Source organism: Odocoileus virginianus, chromosome 1, assembly GCF_023699985.2.
Source record: "Odocoileus virginianus isolate 20LAN1187 ecotype Illinois chromosome 1, Ovbor_1.2, whole genome shotgun sequence".
In the NCBI taxonomy this organism is placed as follows: Eukaryota; Metazoa; Chordata; class Mammalia; order Artiodactyla; family Cervidae; genus Odocoileus; species Odocoileus virginianus.
Window position 1 is genome coordinate 1,329,030 of NC_069674.1, and position 17,117 is coordinate 1,346,146.

Below are 17,117 nucleotides of genomic sequence, written 5' to 3' on the forward strand. Positions count from 1 at the left end.
GAGACCCGTGGCCCGGGGCAGCTCTAGGTGGGCTGGCCCCCTTTGAGAGCTGGGGCGCTCACCCTTACCCCCACGGAACACTGGCTCACACAGCTTCCCCGGTCTTCAGTGCACACCCATCCAGTCCCGGGCCAGCCGGCTGTCACCTGCTGCATCCCGCCTCTCCTCCGGCCTCAGTCCCACACAGCCACTCCCGTCTAGGAGGCGAGGCGCGGCTCTCCAGGGGCTGGCCCGCCGCCAGCGCTGCCACCATCCCCAGGTCTCCAGCAGGCCCGCTCCAGCGCTCACACAGGGGCCCAGCTGGGCGGAAACACAGCCCAGACATGCAGCGGCGCTCAGCGCAGAGCAACCCGCCGAGGGAAGCCACCCGCCCACAATGAAAGCGCAGCGAGAGCACACGCACAGAGGGACCAGCACAGCCACCCTGTCACCTGCCCCAGGCCTCCTCGCCTCAGGCCTCAGTCCCAGGAGGAAAAGGCTGTGCGCCCTGAGCAAGGCCAGGCCCCGAGAGCGAGGGGCCCCCGCCCCGCCGCCGAGTCACCCACCCAGCCCAGTCCTGTGCCGCCTGCAGAGCAGAGGAAGAAAGGCGTCATGCCGTTTGTTTTGCTGAGTGAGTGAAGCCAACGGTTTCTATCTTTTAGCTCCCTCGTCACTAACTGCAGAAGCACAGAAACTGTAAATGCTGACAGACGATACTGAGGGGAACACGGGACAAGTCGGGCTGACCGGCTGTCAGTGGACAGAGCATTTCCTGAATCTAAACACATGATTAACTGCGCAGCTGTGCCCCTGTTGACAACACTTGTACTTGAAATCCTCATCGCCCGCCACGTACTCATGTGCCAGGATGCACAAAACTCGTACACTGCTTCCCGAAAACAAGATGGGGGGCAAGCATTCAACGTTAGTTCACCTGTTCTCTTTAACCCCCATGAGGTCAGTTCACCTGAACAGAAAGGTGACTGGCAAGAAGGGTCAGTTATGTGCCTGTGGTCTTAACCAACCAGGACGGACATGAATATTGTCTCTCGACTCTCTGCTGACCATTCTTTCTGCCATTAACACCGACTCAAATATTTCTCTGAAAACAGGTCCATCTCAAAGACTTGTTGCTCAGTCATGTCCAACTCTTTTCAAACCCATGGACTGCAGCACACCAGGCTTCCCTGTCCTTCACTATCTCCTGGAGCTTGGCAAACTCATGTCCATTGAGTTGGGGATGCCATCCAATCATCTCATCCTCTGTCATCCCCTTCTGCTCCTGCCCTCAAATGTTCCCAGCATCAGGGTCTATTACAATGAGTCAGCTCTTCGCATCAGGTGGCCAAAGTACTGGAGCTTCAGCTTCAGCATCCGTCCTTCCAATGAATATTCAGGGTTGATTTCTTCTAGGACTGACTGGTTTGATCTCCTTGAGCAAATAAAAAGTCCATAATTTACTACAATGAAAGGAAAAGACACTGCCTCATGACTGGGAGAGCTGGTTGGACCAGCAGCATCAATGAGACGTCAGACAAGCCCTCCCTTCTGCAGGCACCCCCAGAATAAGGGTCTCCACAGGGGAAACTCTTTGGCAACTGCCCCCACCCCCTGAACTGACAGAGCTTCTCGTCTTCTCTAGAAGCTTTCAGAGAATGCGTTCTTGTCTTGAAAAGCTTTTTAAGAGGACTAATGTAGTACTACTAGCAGTTGCAGTCAATGAGAAAAGACACGGGCAGGATGTAATCAAAACAGTCCCCGTTGAGTTAAAGACAATGATGAAGCAGGCCAGCCTTGACGCACAGGCCCATGACAGGCTGGGTTCTGGCCCCATCAGCTGCACCTGCACCCCAACCACCGAGGAGCCGGTGCGCTCCAAGACCAAGGCAGGTGGGGACCAGGAGTTCACACCTGGACAGGCTCCCGATTAGCCTCGTGCTTGCCAAAGCTCAGGAGTCCCAGCTGTGTAAGCCCTGCTGCCAAACTACTTTCAAAATACCCTTCGTGCTGTTTTCAGGGGAATAAGGCACTTTACCTTCATTTATTCTGACAATAAACATGATGAGACACACACTAGGAAGGTGTTAAAATACACTGTAAGTTTCTCGTGGGATTTGAATAAATCATACGAGTAAAAAGAAACATTCTCAAACGGGCTTTCTAAGAAATAATGAGTTTTTTAAAATGTGTTTAACTTCGCTGACTCATAACGCTAATAATTTAACACAATCAACACTGCCTTGACGGGAACACCTGCACACAGTGTGGCTGCCTCCCCCGTGGGAGACCAGTGCCGGGAACAAACAGGCAACAAACAGGCAGGCACGGCGGGCATGGGGCTTCTGTTGCTAAGCTGAGACACCTACAGGGTGATGATAACTTATGCCCCAGTGAGCCCCAGGCTCTCTTACCTAAACAAATCTGTCGCTCACCAACGCCAAGGTGGGCACAGCCACCAGCGGCTGAAACACACACACGCAAAGAAACCAGAGGCCGCTCGCTGTAATTTGAAAATGAACGGACACAGAAGACGTGCTCTGGACTGGCACCCATTTCTCCCACGCCCCTGCTGCTGCTCTGGGGTGCAGGGCCTCGCCGCTCCGAGTTCCACCAGCTGCAGCGCGGCCACTCAGAGCCCCCCACTCACAAAGATGTGCTGAAATCACATGGAAGCACCTCAGCCTCTGCTACGAGCGCCTGCCAGCCCCTCTCGGAGGCTTCCTGGCACAGGGCTGGCGGGGGCCCACCCACAGGCACTCTTCCACCCTCCACACCGACAAGCTCCAACCCAGAGAGCATGGTGTGGGCGGCGGTCACAGAGCGCAGTGCCGGGCACCCCAGACTCCAACACGGCTTCCTGTCTCGGGTCCCCTCCCGCCAAAGGCCTGTCCTGCGGCTGGGGGAGGCAGGCTGGCGGCTGCAGGCGGGACCTCCGGCAGTGACCACCACAGGCAAGTGCGTCTGGGAAGCCGAGTCTCCGAAAGCTGAGCTCACACTTGTTCTCACACTACCCCACAGAGGACGGAGCCCTGACAGAGAAATTCAGCATGGCAATGGCTTCCGTCTGCTTACCATGAAGGGTTTCTGAGAATCAAGTGAATTCTTGACATATTACACACATTCAGTAAATACGTACTTTAAAGATTCTAGCCTGCAAGTTACACAAGGCTTCATGTATAAAAATCAAATTATTTCAACAAAGAGGTTTAGAAACCAATTTTTATAATATTTTATATGTTTTAATGTTTGTAATGCTGGTAAATTTGCTTCAGGTCTGTATCTTCACAACCAAAAGCATAGAAAAGACACATGGAGCAAAGAAATGTCGAGTTTCTCGTTTACAAAAAATGACTAGGATTTTTTTTGTGGCCACACCATGCAGCATCAGGGTCTTAGTTCCCTGACCAGGGATCCCACCTGCACCACCTACAGTGGAAGCTCAGAGTCTTGACCACCAGACCCCAGGGAAGTTCCAACTTATGATTTTTAAAACAAATTTACCCTCAGATAAAGCCATACACTTAATAATATACACAGATTAGGCATTAATTTTTCCGTTTTGTGAAACTGAGACCATCTAGACTTTTCTCCTAATGAAATAAGGTGGAATAAGCAGTACTTAAAACGCCTCCTTGCAGTGCTTTTTACTTGGTGGCCGCGCCCCACGTCCTTAAGCTCAACGTGCCAGCCTGGTAACACCTACCCTGTGATCATCTGCGTCGTCATAGAGGAGATGAGAGACCAGAGGTGTCTCAGAAACCTGGCGTTGAAGGCTAAGCTGTAGAGAAGCCTAAAGAGGAATGGGGAAAACAAGTAAGAGTTAGCAAACGGTCATTCAATGTATTTCTTCAAAAAGAGAAAAGTGACAAACAGAAGACAATGCACAGCTGAGAAAGTAACTGCACTGACACCTCCCACGGCGGGCTGCCCCAAACAGCTGAGAACACCCCGAGTATCCCGACTGCTGGGGCCCTGTCTTCACTGCTACAGCGCTAAGCCAGCCCCAAGCTGCGCCCATGAGACCGACCCCAGAGAGAGCTGGGCGTGCCCTTGAAATGCACACCTGAGTGTGCCGCCCCTCAGGACATATTACAATACAGTAATATACTGCAGTACTATCTATCATTAATATTACTAATGCACATTAACATTTAGCAACTGATTTTAATGCCCTACCTTTAAAACAAGCACACAAAAATGAGCAAACGTGTTTTTTTAATGCTAACATGTCAAAATTAATTTAAATGTAAAAATATATTTTAAAGGCTTTAAAAACCCCTCCTGTAGCATATCAAAAGACTAAGGAGCTTTGTGGGTAACCATGTTTAATTTTAAATCAGCTTAACTTAGTATACTGCATTTTTGTAATAGGATTTAATTTCCGGTCACATTTTTAGACAGGCAGGACTCAGAAATTAAATTTCAAACTTAAGAGACTGATCACACTAAGAAAAGGTTTCAGAGAGCAGGGAAACATGATTTTAAGAAAGGGATGTGATCTGCCTTTAGAATCATCTCAGAAGAACAATGAAGTCGAAGAGCAAAGACTAAGCTGGCTCAGTGAGCAGAACGAAAGAGGATAAAGCCTTCACGGTGGAGTTAGAGAACGCACGACGAACGAGCCTGGTACCAAAACATAAGGATGAAAACAGTGAAAATTCTGTATTTTGAAAACGTACATATCATCTAGTCTTAAATGGATTTTCAGGGTGGAAAAGACCTCTGAGATGGTGTTGGACCCAAGTTGTCAAGCAAGCTTGTGACAGAGCAAGCAGCATCCCGAAGGCTCCTGAGGAGCCAGCAGAGGCTGCCCTAACTCCTCAACGGTGAGGCCACCGGCTCTGGGGTTTCCTCAGGCCAGCCATGAAGAGTAACGGGACGATCTAAACAAAAGCAACACGTAATGTGTACCCACAATTCTCCACCGAGTTCATTACCAGTTGCTGTAAATATTGTTCTGAGTGTAATAAAAAGTATTTTAACAGACTGAACTTTGCCAAGAGTGTATTAGTTTAAATGCCCAGAGCAGAAGAGAAATGAATGGGGTTTAGATAAATAAATCACTCTTCAAGTCTTAAGTTGGTTATTTTCCTGCATTCAATCAAAAACATCAGATATACTCCTCAGCAGTAGCACTTCCTAAGTATACAATAGGGGTTACAGAGTACCGGTTTTTAAAAATCCAATCCTGTTTTAGCATGGTGCCTTTTGAGATGTCCAAATGACATTAAAAGTGTAATTGCTGAGTGTCCCTGGTGGTCCAGTGGATAAGAATTCACCCACCAACGCAGGGGACGCAGGTTCGAGCCCTGGTCCGGAAGATCCCGTAACAAAGCCCGAGGGCCACAAGTCCTGAGCCTGCAGGCCGACAGCCCGGGCTCCGTGACGAGAGAAGCCGCCACAGTGAGAAGCCCAGCACCACAACCAAGATCACAAGAGAGAGGAAGCCCTCTCACAGCAGCGAAGACCCAGGACTGCCAAAAGTAAGTGCATCTAAAAAAAAGATAATCATTTAAAATCTACTGCAAGCATTTAAGACTATGTGAAATGCACCTAGAATCGTGAGTCTCAGGCTAGAAAGGTCGTTCAGCCCAACCACTCTTCAAGTGTCATGTGGCCAGAGCAATGTTTTCATCAGAGAATGAGGGGACCCGACCACACCAAGGATAAGGTCTCTTCCAGCTTAAAACTATAATGAGTCTACAAAAGTGAGTTATACCTGCCCTGAGCACATACTTACAAATGGTATTGGCACTACACTACTTTATTCAGTTGAGAAATTAAAAAATAAGAATTACTGGAATAATGAAAAATGCAAAGAACACAATAGGAGATCAATTAAACAAACCATGGAAAACAAGAGAAACAAAGCTATGAAAACCATGAACTTTCAACATAAAAGAATTCAAGGTGGTCCTGCTTGCCTTATTTGTCTTTAATCAAGAAACTGAGGTCTCTGTGAAAGAATGTACTATCTAGTATAACTTCACTGATATGATGTCTGAGCTCCTCAGAGATCCCAGGAATGACTGCTGTAAGGAGGCACGTCCTCTATTCTTTCTTCTTAACAGCGGCAACACGAGAGACAAGGTCTTCGCAGCCTTTCACCCATCTTCCCAGAAGTAGTCAGAGTTAGTATCTCGGAGTCAATCGCCCAGACATACGGACAGAAGCAGACAAAAGTGGGTCCCCCCAACACACCCTCCCCTAACACAGCCTTTCACCCAGGGCTGTATTAACACCTTTCCACATGAGTACACACATGCATTTCCAAAGTTATACCTAAGTCAACATTCTGAAACAGTTTCTAAATTAATCTCTCAATAGGCAATAAAAACACAAATTATTAAACCTTTTTCTGTAAGTTAATGTTACTTGGGACTTGACTGCCAAAAGGTGAGGAAGTGACATATGCTTTACATACACTGGGATATAGTTAAAACTACGCATTAAGCTTTATTTAGCCGAGACAATGCTATGAGTTAATTAGTAAAGGGCAACATTTCCAACCCAGGTCATATATTCAGAGCGGCCTGTCTGCAAGGACAATTTAAGTTATGAAAGAGAACACAGTGGAAGACTCCTGCTCACACACAGGCAGTAAAGGTCACGACAGCAAGGCGTTCTCAGAGACCTCCCGTGTGTGAGGGCGTCACAGGTGAGAGAAGCATGGCAGGCCAGCTGCCCAAGGACCAGCCCCCTCCTGCAGCCACAGGCGCTAACGTGACCTTTGTGTCTTCCTGCTCAAACGATCGCTTTTTTGGCAAAATCAATACGAAAATACATATATAAATTTCATCTGTGAGATAATGCAAGATAAAAATAAACTCCAATTTCCTGAATGATAATAAAAGTTTTAAGATGAATTTCAGTTTGAGGCAACCTGATAAGACATCTTTCCTTCACAGACAAACCGGGAACTAAGGACAGAAAATCAGCTTCGACATAGAGCTGTGCTCCGTTAACGTCCCAGCACCAACACACAACAGTCTAAACAGACAGCTCCCTCTCCCTGACGACAAGTCTCCTTCAAAGTTTCCACTCAAGATAAACAGACTGAAGAAATGTACCTTCACTTGTACTGCAGTTTAAAGAGAGACAGCAGAAGCGCCACTGTTACCTTTTACATAACTTCTTGGATAATCCCCTCCCTTGCTTTTCTTACAAGGAAACTTGAAACAAAAAAACTTTTAAATAGGCTTTGTGTATGCTTTTCCAAGTTTACTTGTATTTCCTGTGAAATGTCAGTCAAAATCATTTAGAAAATTATAAGATGTTTCAAAACTCACATAAATTATATTCCTAAATTTGACTAAAGCAGGCCTAGTTTATTAATTTGATATTTCCAACAGTAACTGCTGCCAATTCATTTATAATCTAAATATGAGTTCAAGATAGACAATAAAATCATTCTGTACTGAAATGTTAAAAAGCTCACAAATTTTATGTGATCTTTGTAACAAGTTATAACAATAATCAAACAGCTCCTTAAATCTATCATTTATATTGAAAATACCATTGATAATAAAAGTAAACATGAAATCACAGCCACCCCCCAAAAAATTGTTTCCCTCTGTAGGTATATTCTCAGTATTGGTTCTAAATCCTATAAAAATTTGTTTACAAACACATGAACAGTGTAGACTACTTCTGGAACATACACGAAACACAAATTTGTATTCTTCTCCTCTGAAGTCATTTGCATAATCATTCTATCTCAAATTATTAAAAATATGATTCTATAATCAAGAGCTAATCTATAAATCAAGAGCTAAAGAGTGTCCACATTAGTGACAAAGAGTGACCACATTAGTAGTGTTTAGAGAACAGACAAGGAAATAGTGCACACAACTGCTTAAATCAGTGATTAATAACGTAAGACACAATTAGGCTGGCTCGTTCTGATTTCTGGTAGAAAAACTAAGCACAGGATACAATAAAACTAATTCTAATGGCTTATGATTTATGAACAAGAAAACCAGAGGAGAATGGTCACATCAACCTCTCTGATCCTTAAAGTGTTGGTCGCTCAGTTGTGTCCGACCCTTTGCGACCCCATGGACTGTAGTCTACCAGGCTCCTCCATCCATGGGATTCTCCAGGCAAGAGTACTGGAGCGGGTTGCCATTTCCTTGTCCAGGGGATCTTCCCAACCCAGGGATCGAACCCAAGTCTCCCAAATTGCAGGCAGATATCCTTACCATCTGAGCTACCAGGGAGGCCATGACCCTTAAAACATTATCTTTAAAATTCCATTTCAAAGTCTTTAGATGTTAATGAAACAAAAGAGCCCCCAAGAATATGCTCTTCTGCCCACCTTAAGTATAAACCCAAACTCCTTAAAATCAGCTCTCTAAAAGGGAGACCCTACGGTAAAATGAAGATTTCACTGGGAGCTGTAATCACAGGTGAAATCTCAGGACATAAACCAGGAGGGTCTCTGAAAGGTGACAACCTCTGCAGGGCTCTGACGGACAAGGCAGCAGGAAGACGCAGGGAGGCGGCAAGCGCTCTTTGGACAGACGCTAGCGTGGGCCAAGGGGAGAGGTGTGAAACACCTGCGAGGCACAGAGGAGAGCGACCAAACGGAAGTAATGAAGCCTGGCTGAGGCAGGGACAGAGTCTCCCACAGCGAGGAACACAGCTGGAGAGGTAAGCCACACCGGCTTAGGGAAGGACACCGCGCCACAGTCAGCAAAGGAATGGGGAGTTTTCCCCAACAAAAGGATTCACCAGTAGATGTTTAAGCAAGACAACGGGAATAGCGAGGGTCATATTCTGACGATTCAGTCTGGTAACACATGACATGAAGTTGGCAGCCCTCACACACCACGGGGACTGAATGCACACATGGAATCACGGAGACAGGTGCGACTCTCAGCCTGAATGCCCGGGCAGCACTGCCCGCCCAGCGTCTGTGATGGGGAGCCGGTCCACGTGGGGCTGCCCGAAATGGCAGCTGCCCGCTGCACACGACCAGTGAGCACCTGCAACTCGGCTGGTGTGCCCGGGGATGCGGAGGGGCCACGCTTCACTAGTGGCCACCCTCGGGACACTGCAGCCCCAGCGTGACCCCCAGGTTTTACGAAAGATGCTGAGCTCCACCTCAGGCACTGTGAAAGGAGACAACGGCCCCAGGGAAGGGCCTGAAGTCGAGTCTGGGGCTTGGGAAAGCATAGACGAGACCCCCAGAGAGCCCACCCCGAGCAGCAGAAAGGAACTAAGAAAATGAACATGAGGAGAGGGTGAAGGCTGAAGAAACACAGAAACAGACAAAGAGGAACCTGCAGAAGGCAGTGAGCAGGAGCAGCCCAGGAGCAAAGGGGAACTCAGGCGAGCCCTGCGTCTGTCAGGCAATGCACACACCAGCTCCAAGGACGGGGGCGTGGTGGAGAGGGAGACAGGGCTCAGAGTCCCACCACCGCGCGGGGTGCCCTCGTGCACCATGGACGGCCCCCAGCAGCACGAACCCACCGCTAAAACACCAGACCCCTGCCCGTGAAGCCAGAGGAGAGTCGGCCAGGGCAAGGCTGAACGCCTGCCAGCCGCTATCCTCCGTGGCTGCGAGGAACCCATGTACGAGGCTCAGTTCTCGAGACACTGGGAGAGAGCCGGCCTTCTCCCCACCCCCAGCACAACAAGTGAATGCCCATTCACATTTAAAGTCAGTGAATATGTTTTTCAAAAGAAAAACAATTTTTAAATTAAAAAATATATTCACATTTCCAAGTTCAATGGTAAGATCGACAGACTTTCATAAAAGGAGATTGAGGTTCATTAACTACCTCATCTTTAAAAACTAAAATAATACACATAATTCAAAACCCAAAACCCTGTTAAAAAGTATACAGTTCAAAATCCACTCTCCTAGCCCCGACCCCGACCCCCACAAAACCAGACATATGACTAATCGCATCTATGAATTTCTTGTGAATGCTTCCAGGTTTCTTTATGCAAATACACATTCTACCTTTTCCCACCTTTAAGACACAAAACATTAATACTCCTTGTTCTGAAACTTTTTTTCACCTAAACATGTATCTTAGAAAGCTTCCCATATCAATGTAGAAAGGGCCTCCAAATTCCTTCAGACTCCTGACGATCAATGTTAAACAGAAGCCAAAGCCACAAACGGCAGCCCTGAAGCGGAGGGACCACTGAGCCCGGGAGGCGCTGAGAGTGAGCATTAGCCCAGACCTCACTGATCGCCTTTTACACGCCTTCGTGAAAAGCTGAGAGCAGCTACATCTACAACAGCCAAAATAAGCCTATCTGCTCTTTTACGAGCTATGAAAAACACTAAATACTCAGAACCTAATATATTTAAACCACAAATAAAATTCCTAGAGTACTTTCTTAGAGGAAACAGGTGCTGTACTAAGCGGTTCCCTAGTAAACCTCAGGCCAGGGCAGTGAAACATTAAGTTCAGTCATTACTGCCCAGAGCAATGGACTTTGAGCTCCAATAAAAGCAGCGGCCTGCTTAGGCTGCAGGTCCTCAGATCTCACATCTGCTCTGAGGCAATTAGCCCACAGTGAGCTCATCAGCTCAGCCAGGGCTCACCGCCTCACCATGCCTCACTTCCCCAGACAGTATTAAACACCAGCGAGCAAAGACGGCACCTAATGAGCTGGCTGCACGACTGTTTACAAGGCGGGCGGCCGAGTGTTCCCTGCACGCCGTTCATGTCAAAGAATGCTTTCCTAGCCAAAGCGGCAGCACTTCCCAAGAGGAGGGGGCTCTCCGGGCCGCCAGGGACGCACGCCCCATGCGCCTGCAGCTGCTGGTGGCCCCGCCACATCCGCGTCCACTCTCACGTCCTGCCCTGAGCACGTGTCTGCTGCAGTCTAGGCAACTGCTCAGCTACCACTCAGAGCGCAGGGAGAGGGGAGCCGAAAGTCACCGTCACATCCACCGGCCACATTTAAACTTCCATGTTCACTCCATCCCTCAGGTACCACAGTCAACCGTCACAGGCAATCCGACAGACCGAACCATGACACAGCCCGCAGAGAAAAGCGGGCTCCCTCATACCGGCCTGGGGCAGGCCTGCACCCCCCACAGGGAAGGGAGCCCGAGGCCCCTGAGGCCAAGGCCGCAGCACTCGCCTGGCCCGGGGCACCATGACACGGTGCTGCACCATGAGCGTGTGGCAGATGGCCGCCATCAGCGTGAAGGCCTCCTCGCTGGCCGAGTCCCTCCACACCAGGCTCAGCAGGGTGTTGGTCTGCTGCTTCGTGTCCAGCTTCTTCAGACACTCCTCGGCGACGTAGAGCACCGACAGCCGCCCGTCCTCCTGAAAGGCAGAGGGGCCCCTCCGTTAGCCACGTCCTGGCAGAGCTCAGCTCGACGCTCAGAGAGGTGTCATCTAAAGGTCATCCGCATCGCAACCAACAACATCAGCGGCTCTAAGTCGGGCACCGAGGGCCTCCCCTGTCCCCTGCAGACCCGAAGGCACCCTCTGCGGCGGGCCCCTCTGCCTGTGGAGCGGGGACACGGTCACGCAGCTGCTGCCGGGGCAATGACGGAGCTCGCAGTCCTCACGCTGACCGCAGGCTCACCCCACAGTGTTCAGACTGCTCTAGACTAAGCACACCTGCGCGAACACGGATTATCATCCGGCAAAATTTCCACTTTAAATTACTTGAGATATCACCGTTTAAGCAAATATTTAAAAACTTAAAAAAAAACCAAAAGAAATACATACACCTGTCATTTTGTATCTTCTCTAGAATATCTGATACACTGACTAAAATCTGAGCTAATGCTCCATGAAGTTTACCTGTTAACGAAAGATATGCTTTTCTCATATGTGTATGCACATATACATACATATACATGAGTAAATAATATATGGCTATATACACAGTTTTGGGTATTGCTAACCGACTCTTTGGAAACCTAGATGAACGTAATTCATGTAATCTGTAAAAATGTACCAAATAAAACCCTGTATGAAGGATGTATCTCATACACATGTATCTTCACTTTGCTGTTGCTGTTCACTCAGTCATGTCTGACTCTGCGACCCCGTGGACTGCAGCACGTCAGGCTTCCCTGTCCTTCACCATCTCCCAGAGTTTTCTCAGACTCATGTCCATTCAGTCGGTGATGCCATCCAACCATCTCATCATTGTCGTCCCCTTCTCCTTTTGCCTTCAATCCTTCCTAGCATCAGGGTCTTTTCCAATGACTCAGCTCTTCCAAAGTGTTGGAGCTTCAGCTTCAGCATCACTCCTTTAATGAATATTCAGAACTGATTTCCTTTAGGAATAACTGGTTTCATCTTCTTGCTGTCCAAGGAACTCTCAAGAGTCTTTTCCAACATCACAGTTCAAAAGCATCAATTCTTTAGCACTCAGCCTACTTTATGGCCCAACTCTCACATCTGTATATGACTACTTGAAAAACCAGTAGCTTTGACTAGCAGACCCTTGTCAACAAACTGGTATCTCTGCTCTTCAATATGCTATGTTTGTCACAGCTTTTCTTCCAAGGAGCAAGTGTCTTAATTTCATGGCTGCAGTCACTGTCTGCAGTGATTTTGGAGCCCAAGAAAATAAAATCTGTCACTATTTCCACTTTTCCCCCATGTATTTGCCATGAAGTGATGGGACCGGGTGCTATGATCTTTGTTTTTTGAATGTTTTAAGCCAGCTTTCTCATTCTCCTTTTTCACCACTTAGGGACAAATTATATTGTGTAGCGGCACACAGTGGAGATAGTTCAGGGGTGGCTCCAGATCACCACAACAAAGCGAACATCGAAATAAAGTGAGTCATATGAACTTCCTGGTTTACCAGTGCCTGTGAAAATTGTGTTTATTCTCTATTGTAGCCTATTAAGTGCATAATGTGATGGCAATGTCTAATAAAACAATGCACCTATCTTAATTAAAAAATGTTTTATTGCTAAAAATGCTCACCATCATCTGACAACACAGACTTGCCAAAAACCTTTAACATATAAAAACCAGAGTATCTGAGAAGTATAATAAAATGAGGTATGCCTACACAGATAACATTTAAATGTCACAGAGTCTCTAGAAGTAAAGTATGAACAAACTGTCTTCTGAAAACAAAGGCTTTATCTACTGTTCATTTATCAAATCTTACTTTTTTTTTTTGACCATACAATCCACTCTTTTTTTGCATCTGAGTTTTAACAAGATGTGGCAAGAGTTCCAGCACCCACCAAAACCCTCTGTTTTGCCCTTTGTAACAAGCCGTGGCCTGGCCTAAGCCCTGGCCACACCAGCTGTCCCCCATCCTCCTGCTGGGCAGGCTTCCTCTCTGCTAAGGGAGCCCTGAGCCCTTCAACTCCACGCCCCGAGCCCCCACCCCCCGGCATATTCTCAAGTGTATTCTCCTGGGACTAGACTTGGCACCAATGAAGGAGACATGTTCTAATTAAAAAACCCTTAAACCTAGTATAGCCACACCTCAAGGCATTGTAATCATGTAATTAAGAGAAAAAGACATCAGTAGCAGACTATACCACCTAGGTAAGACAAACAGCGTGTGTGTGACATAAAGCTTTTTATTCCTTGAAAACACACAGAAAACAGTGCTAGGTGAGAAGTGGGAGAAGGGGAAGTTGGAGATAAAATGTGACAGTGTACATAAAATGAATTTTAAAGTAAATCATAATGTTTATCATCTATAAAATCTGTGAAAATAGACAAAAGATGTTCTGCAGTGTTCAAGAGATAGTTAAAAGGAAACTTGACCTTGCTTTTCTTTTAGGGGCTGGGGAGAAGAAGGAAAGGGCCTGATTGGGGCTTCTCTGTGGAATGATAAAAATGTTCTAGACTTAGTGGCAACAGATGCCTAGTTATGTTCATAACACTGAAAAGTCACTGAATAGTGTTATTACTTTAAATGGGCTCATTCTAGGACTTTCCTGGTGATCCAGTGGTTAGAACTCTGTACTTCCACTGCAGAAGACACAGGTTCAGTTCCTGGTCGGGGAACTAAGATCCCACAAGATCCACAAGCTGTGAGGCAAACAAACAAATAGATAAGAATTTATTTAAAAAAATAAAAATAAAAGGGTGAATTTTATGGTAAAATGTTTCTCAATCAAGCTGTTATTTTTAAAAATTCTTTTTTTTCCCACAGTATTTGTTAACTGTTTATTTATTGAGAGACTATTTCTCACCCCAGATAGTCAGTTTCATAGTTCAGGAACACAGGAAAGTGACAAACTCCCATGGAACTCAGCCCAAAGAAATTCTTTATATTCCAAATCACTTTGCACTCTGAAAGATACCAGCCTTCCTCAGCTCCTCAAAATCTTTCATGGAATCATAATTTCTGTAGAAATCTACATATGCGTTCTTTCTTTGTTCAGCCACAGCAAACTTATAGAAAGTTGCAAACCCCAGGGAGACCGTGAATGCTCCAACAATATGAAATCGCAGATGTTTGGCCAGGAGGCCACGCATCTGAGGTTTTGCCAAAGCAGTGGACACGGCAGTTTCTCTTCTCGTCAGCTCGACCGCGACGCCCTTCCAGGCTGATGGAGAAATGCTAAAAATTCTTACAAATAAGAGTGGAATGATGCCTGGCACACAGTAAGTGTTATTCCTGTAAACCTTAACCTTCTAACCCAATGGCTTCACTCGAAGAGTGGTGTCCTGAGTAATAAACTGATACACAGAGCAGCCCTACTTTGCAATGAACGACCAAACATAAAACTGCATCTCTCTATGTTGGAAAAGACCCTGATGCTGGGAAAGACTGAAGGCAAAGGGAGAAGGGGACAACAGAGGATGAGATGGTTGGATGGCATCACCGACCCGATGGACATGAGTTTGGGTAGACTCTGGGAGCTGGTGATGGACAGGGAGGCCGGGCGTGCTGCGGTTCACGGGGTCACAAAGAGTCTGACACGACTTAGCGACTGAAGAGCAAACTAAACTGATATACACTGTGATCCTACTTTATACTGAAAAACCAAATGCAAATCCGCGTGTGCCCACACATCTGTGTGTGGCTGCAAGGAAAAGGCATGGAGAGCGCAGGCCGGTCATGAGAATGCCTGATGTGCTCATCTCACTGGAAATAGGGTGGACGCAGAGCTGAGGTGACTGCCGACACCAGAGGACCGTGCAGAACGCGGTGCAGGCCAGACGCACGGCTGGGAGCTTACCGGAGTGCTTGTCTGCCTGTCAGTCTCCTCCCCCTCCTCGTCGTCGGAGTCGCTGGCCACATCCTGGCAGCTGGCGCTGGCGGGTGAGACGGGCAGCTGGGAAAGGAAGGCCTGGAGAACTCGCAGGTACACCAGCAGCCCGTCCTCGGAGAGAGTGCCTTGGTGAGACAGTCACAGCCGTTAGTTAGGAGGGGTGAGAAGCTGGAAACCTCAGGGGGTCATTTCTCCAGAACTCCAAGAGGCATTTCTGACCGGGACATACATTACATTTCTAATATTTCACGTGCAGATGTGTGTGTTCAAATACATTAGCAAAAGATACCAAAATGCCACACCAGGCAACCCAGAAGTTTAGCATAAACGGGGGAAAAGAACCTGCACTCACAGAAATTGGCCCATTCAACTCAAATTCTTTTTAATCTGAGTGGCCCTGCTAAATCAGACTTTTTATCCTGCCTGGACACTATGACCGGGGACACCAGCCAGGCTACGGTCTTAAGCGAACGCACTCTTCCAAGGAGCCCCTCCCCCAGAGGCCATGCTGTGCTGACAAGGGGACAGCCGGCCTTGCACCCTGCCCCGCCCCGCCCCGCTATCTACTCACGCTGCCTCTGCGTGAGCTCACAGGACATCCTACGTTTCATACCCAGATAACTGTCACCAACAGTTAGAACGAAGTAGAAGAGCCAGGGTGCCCCCCCGCTGGTGGTGGAGCGTCCGCCCTCCAGGGACAGCAGCGCAGCCAGGAAGGGCTCGTAGGGGAAGACGGTCCGTGCGTCCGCCAGGGCAGGGATGACGAAGTGGAAGATCTGCTCTGTGAAGGGGGCCGCCAGGACCTCCTTCGTGAAGGCTGTAAAAACCTGTTGCCTAATGAAGAAAAACGGAAGCTCGTAATCAAATCAAAACACGCTGTTCACAAAACCACTGATTAAAATCACTGTTCACAAAATAACCTTTTCGTCAATGTTAAGTTTCCCAGATTAACTAGAGCACTCTGAACTTAATGCTGTATCATTCCTATGGAAAAAAAAAAAAAACAGAAAACTTTGCTATGTTTTTCTATCTTCTGATAGATACTAGAAAGCAAGAAAATAATCAGGTCATCAGAATTATAAATTTATGTTGGGTGCAGGCCAGATAGAAAAAGTACATTTTTCTTTAAACTGAATCACACTAATAAAGCAAAACTGACTTTCAAGTCTATATTTAAGATAGCATCCTGTGTCAAAGTTAGATACAGATCTTGCGAAATTACAAAATCAATAAATTGATTCTATTCTCACCTTGCACCTTCTGGACAGGAGTTGTAAGTAAAGTGCAATGGTTTTAAAACATTCTCTAGCAAAATTTTTGCTATAGGAACTCGAGATAAATCAGAATATTCAATACTTGATGGAAGCTTGCTGTTTATTAACAAATAGAGAGATCTATAATACCCTAAAAGAAAAGAAAAACATATTTATAAGTTGTATCACTTTGTATTAAGATATAAGTAGCCCCCCCACTTTTTTTTACAACAAGAGGAAAAAAACTTGGCAATTTTTAACTGCTCTTTATAAATCTCCATAGGTCCAAATTCAAGTTAGTTTTTCCTTCAAGTTTTTATCAAGTAAACCTTGTGGTTCCTAAGTAGTTTGAAGTGATGTGTAAAGTCCAGGAATCCACTGCTCAGCACCAACAATGATCAACTCCAGCCAGTCACCAGCACCACCTCTCATCTGGGGCCAGCCAAGACAGAATTACTTCAGCACATCATCAGAGAACACTATTTTCTTAAAATAAATTAACAGCAATGCCTTAATACCACAAATACCTATCAGTGATCAAGTGTCCAACTGTCTTATGAAGTTTTTTAAACTAGCTTGCCTGAATCAGGATCCAAGTAAAAATCCCACAAGGGGATTCTCAAAAGCTGTCTCCTCAGCATCCTCCAGGCAACCACGCCGCTGTGTGCTGCCCCAGGACTGCAGGCCCTGAGCAGACG

The 17,117-nt window shown here is 46.8% G+C and overlaps 1 protein-coding gene across 2 annotated transcripts in view; it reads right to left on the reverse strand.

Annotated features, from left to right (window-relative positions):
• The window catches only part of UBE3C (ubiquitin protein ligase E3C), a 115,113-nt gene that overhangs the window by 53,611 nt on the left and 44,385 nt on the right, over positions 1-17,117 (reverse strand). For both annotated transcript variants that reach the window (XM_020888733.2, XM_020888732.2), the window contains exons 7-11: positions 16,417-16,570; positions 15,780-16,000; positions 15,134-15,291; positions 11,089-11,276; positions 3,683-3,769 (exon numbers count right to left, since the gene is read on the reverse strand). In XM_020888733.2, the coding sequence (XP_020744392.2) occupies positions 3,683-3,769; positions 11,089-11,276; positions 15,134-15,291; positions 15,780-16,000; positions 16,417-16,570 (808 nt within the window). The remainder of the gene's footprint in view (positions 1-3,682; positions 3,770-11,088; positions 11,277-15,133; positions 15,292-15,779; positions 16,001-16,416; positions 16,571-17,117) is intronic.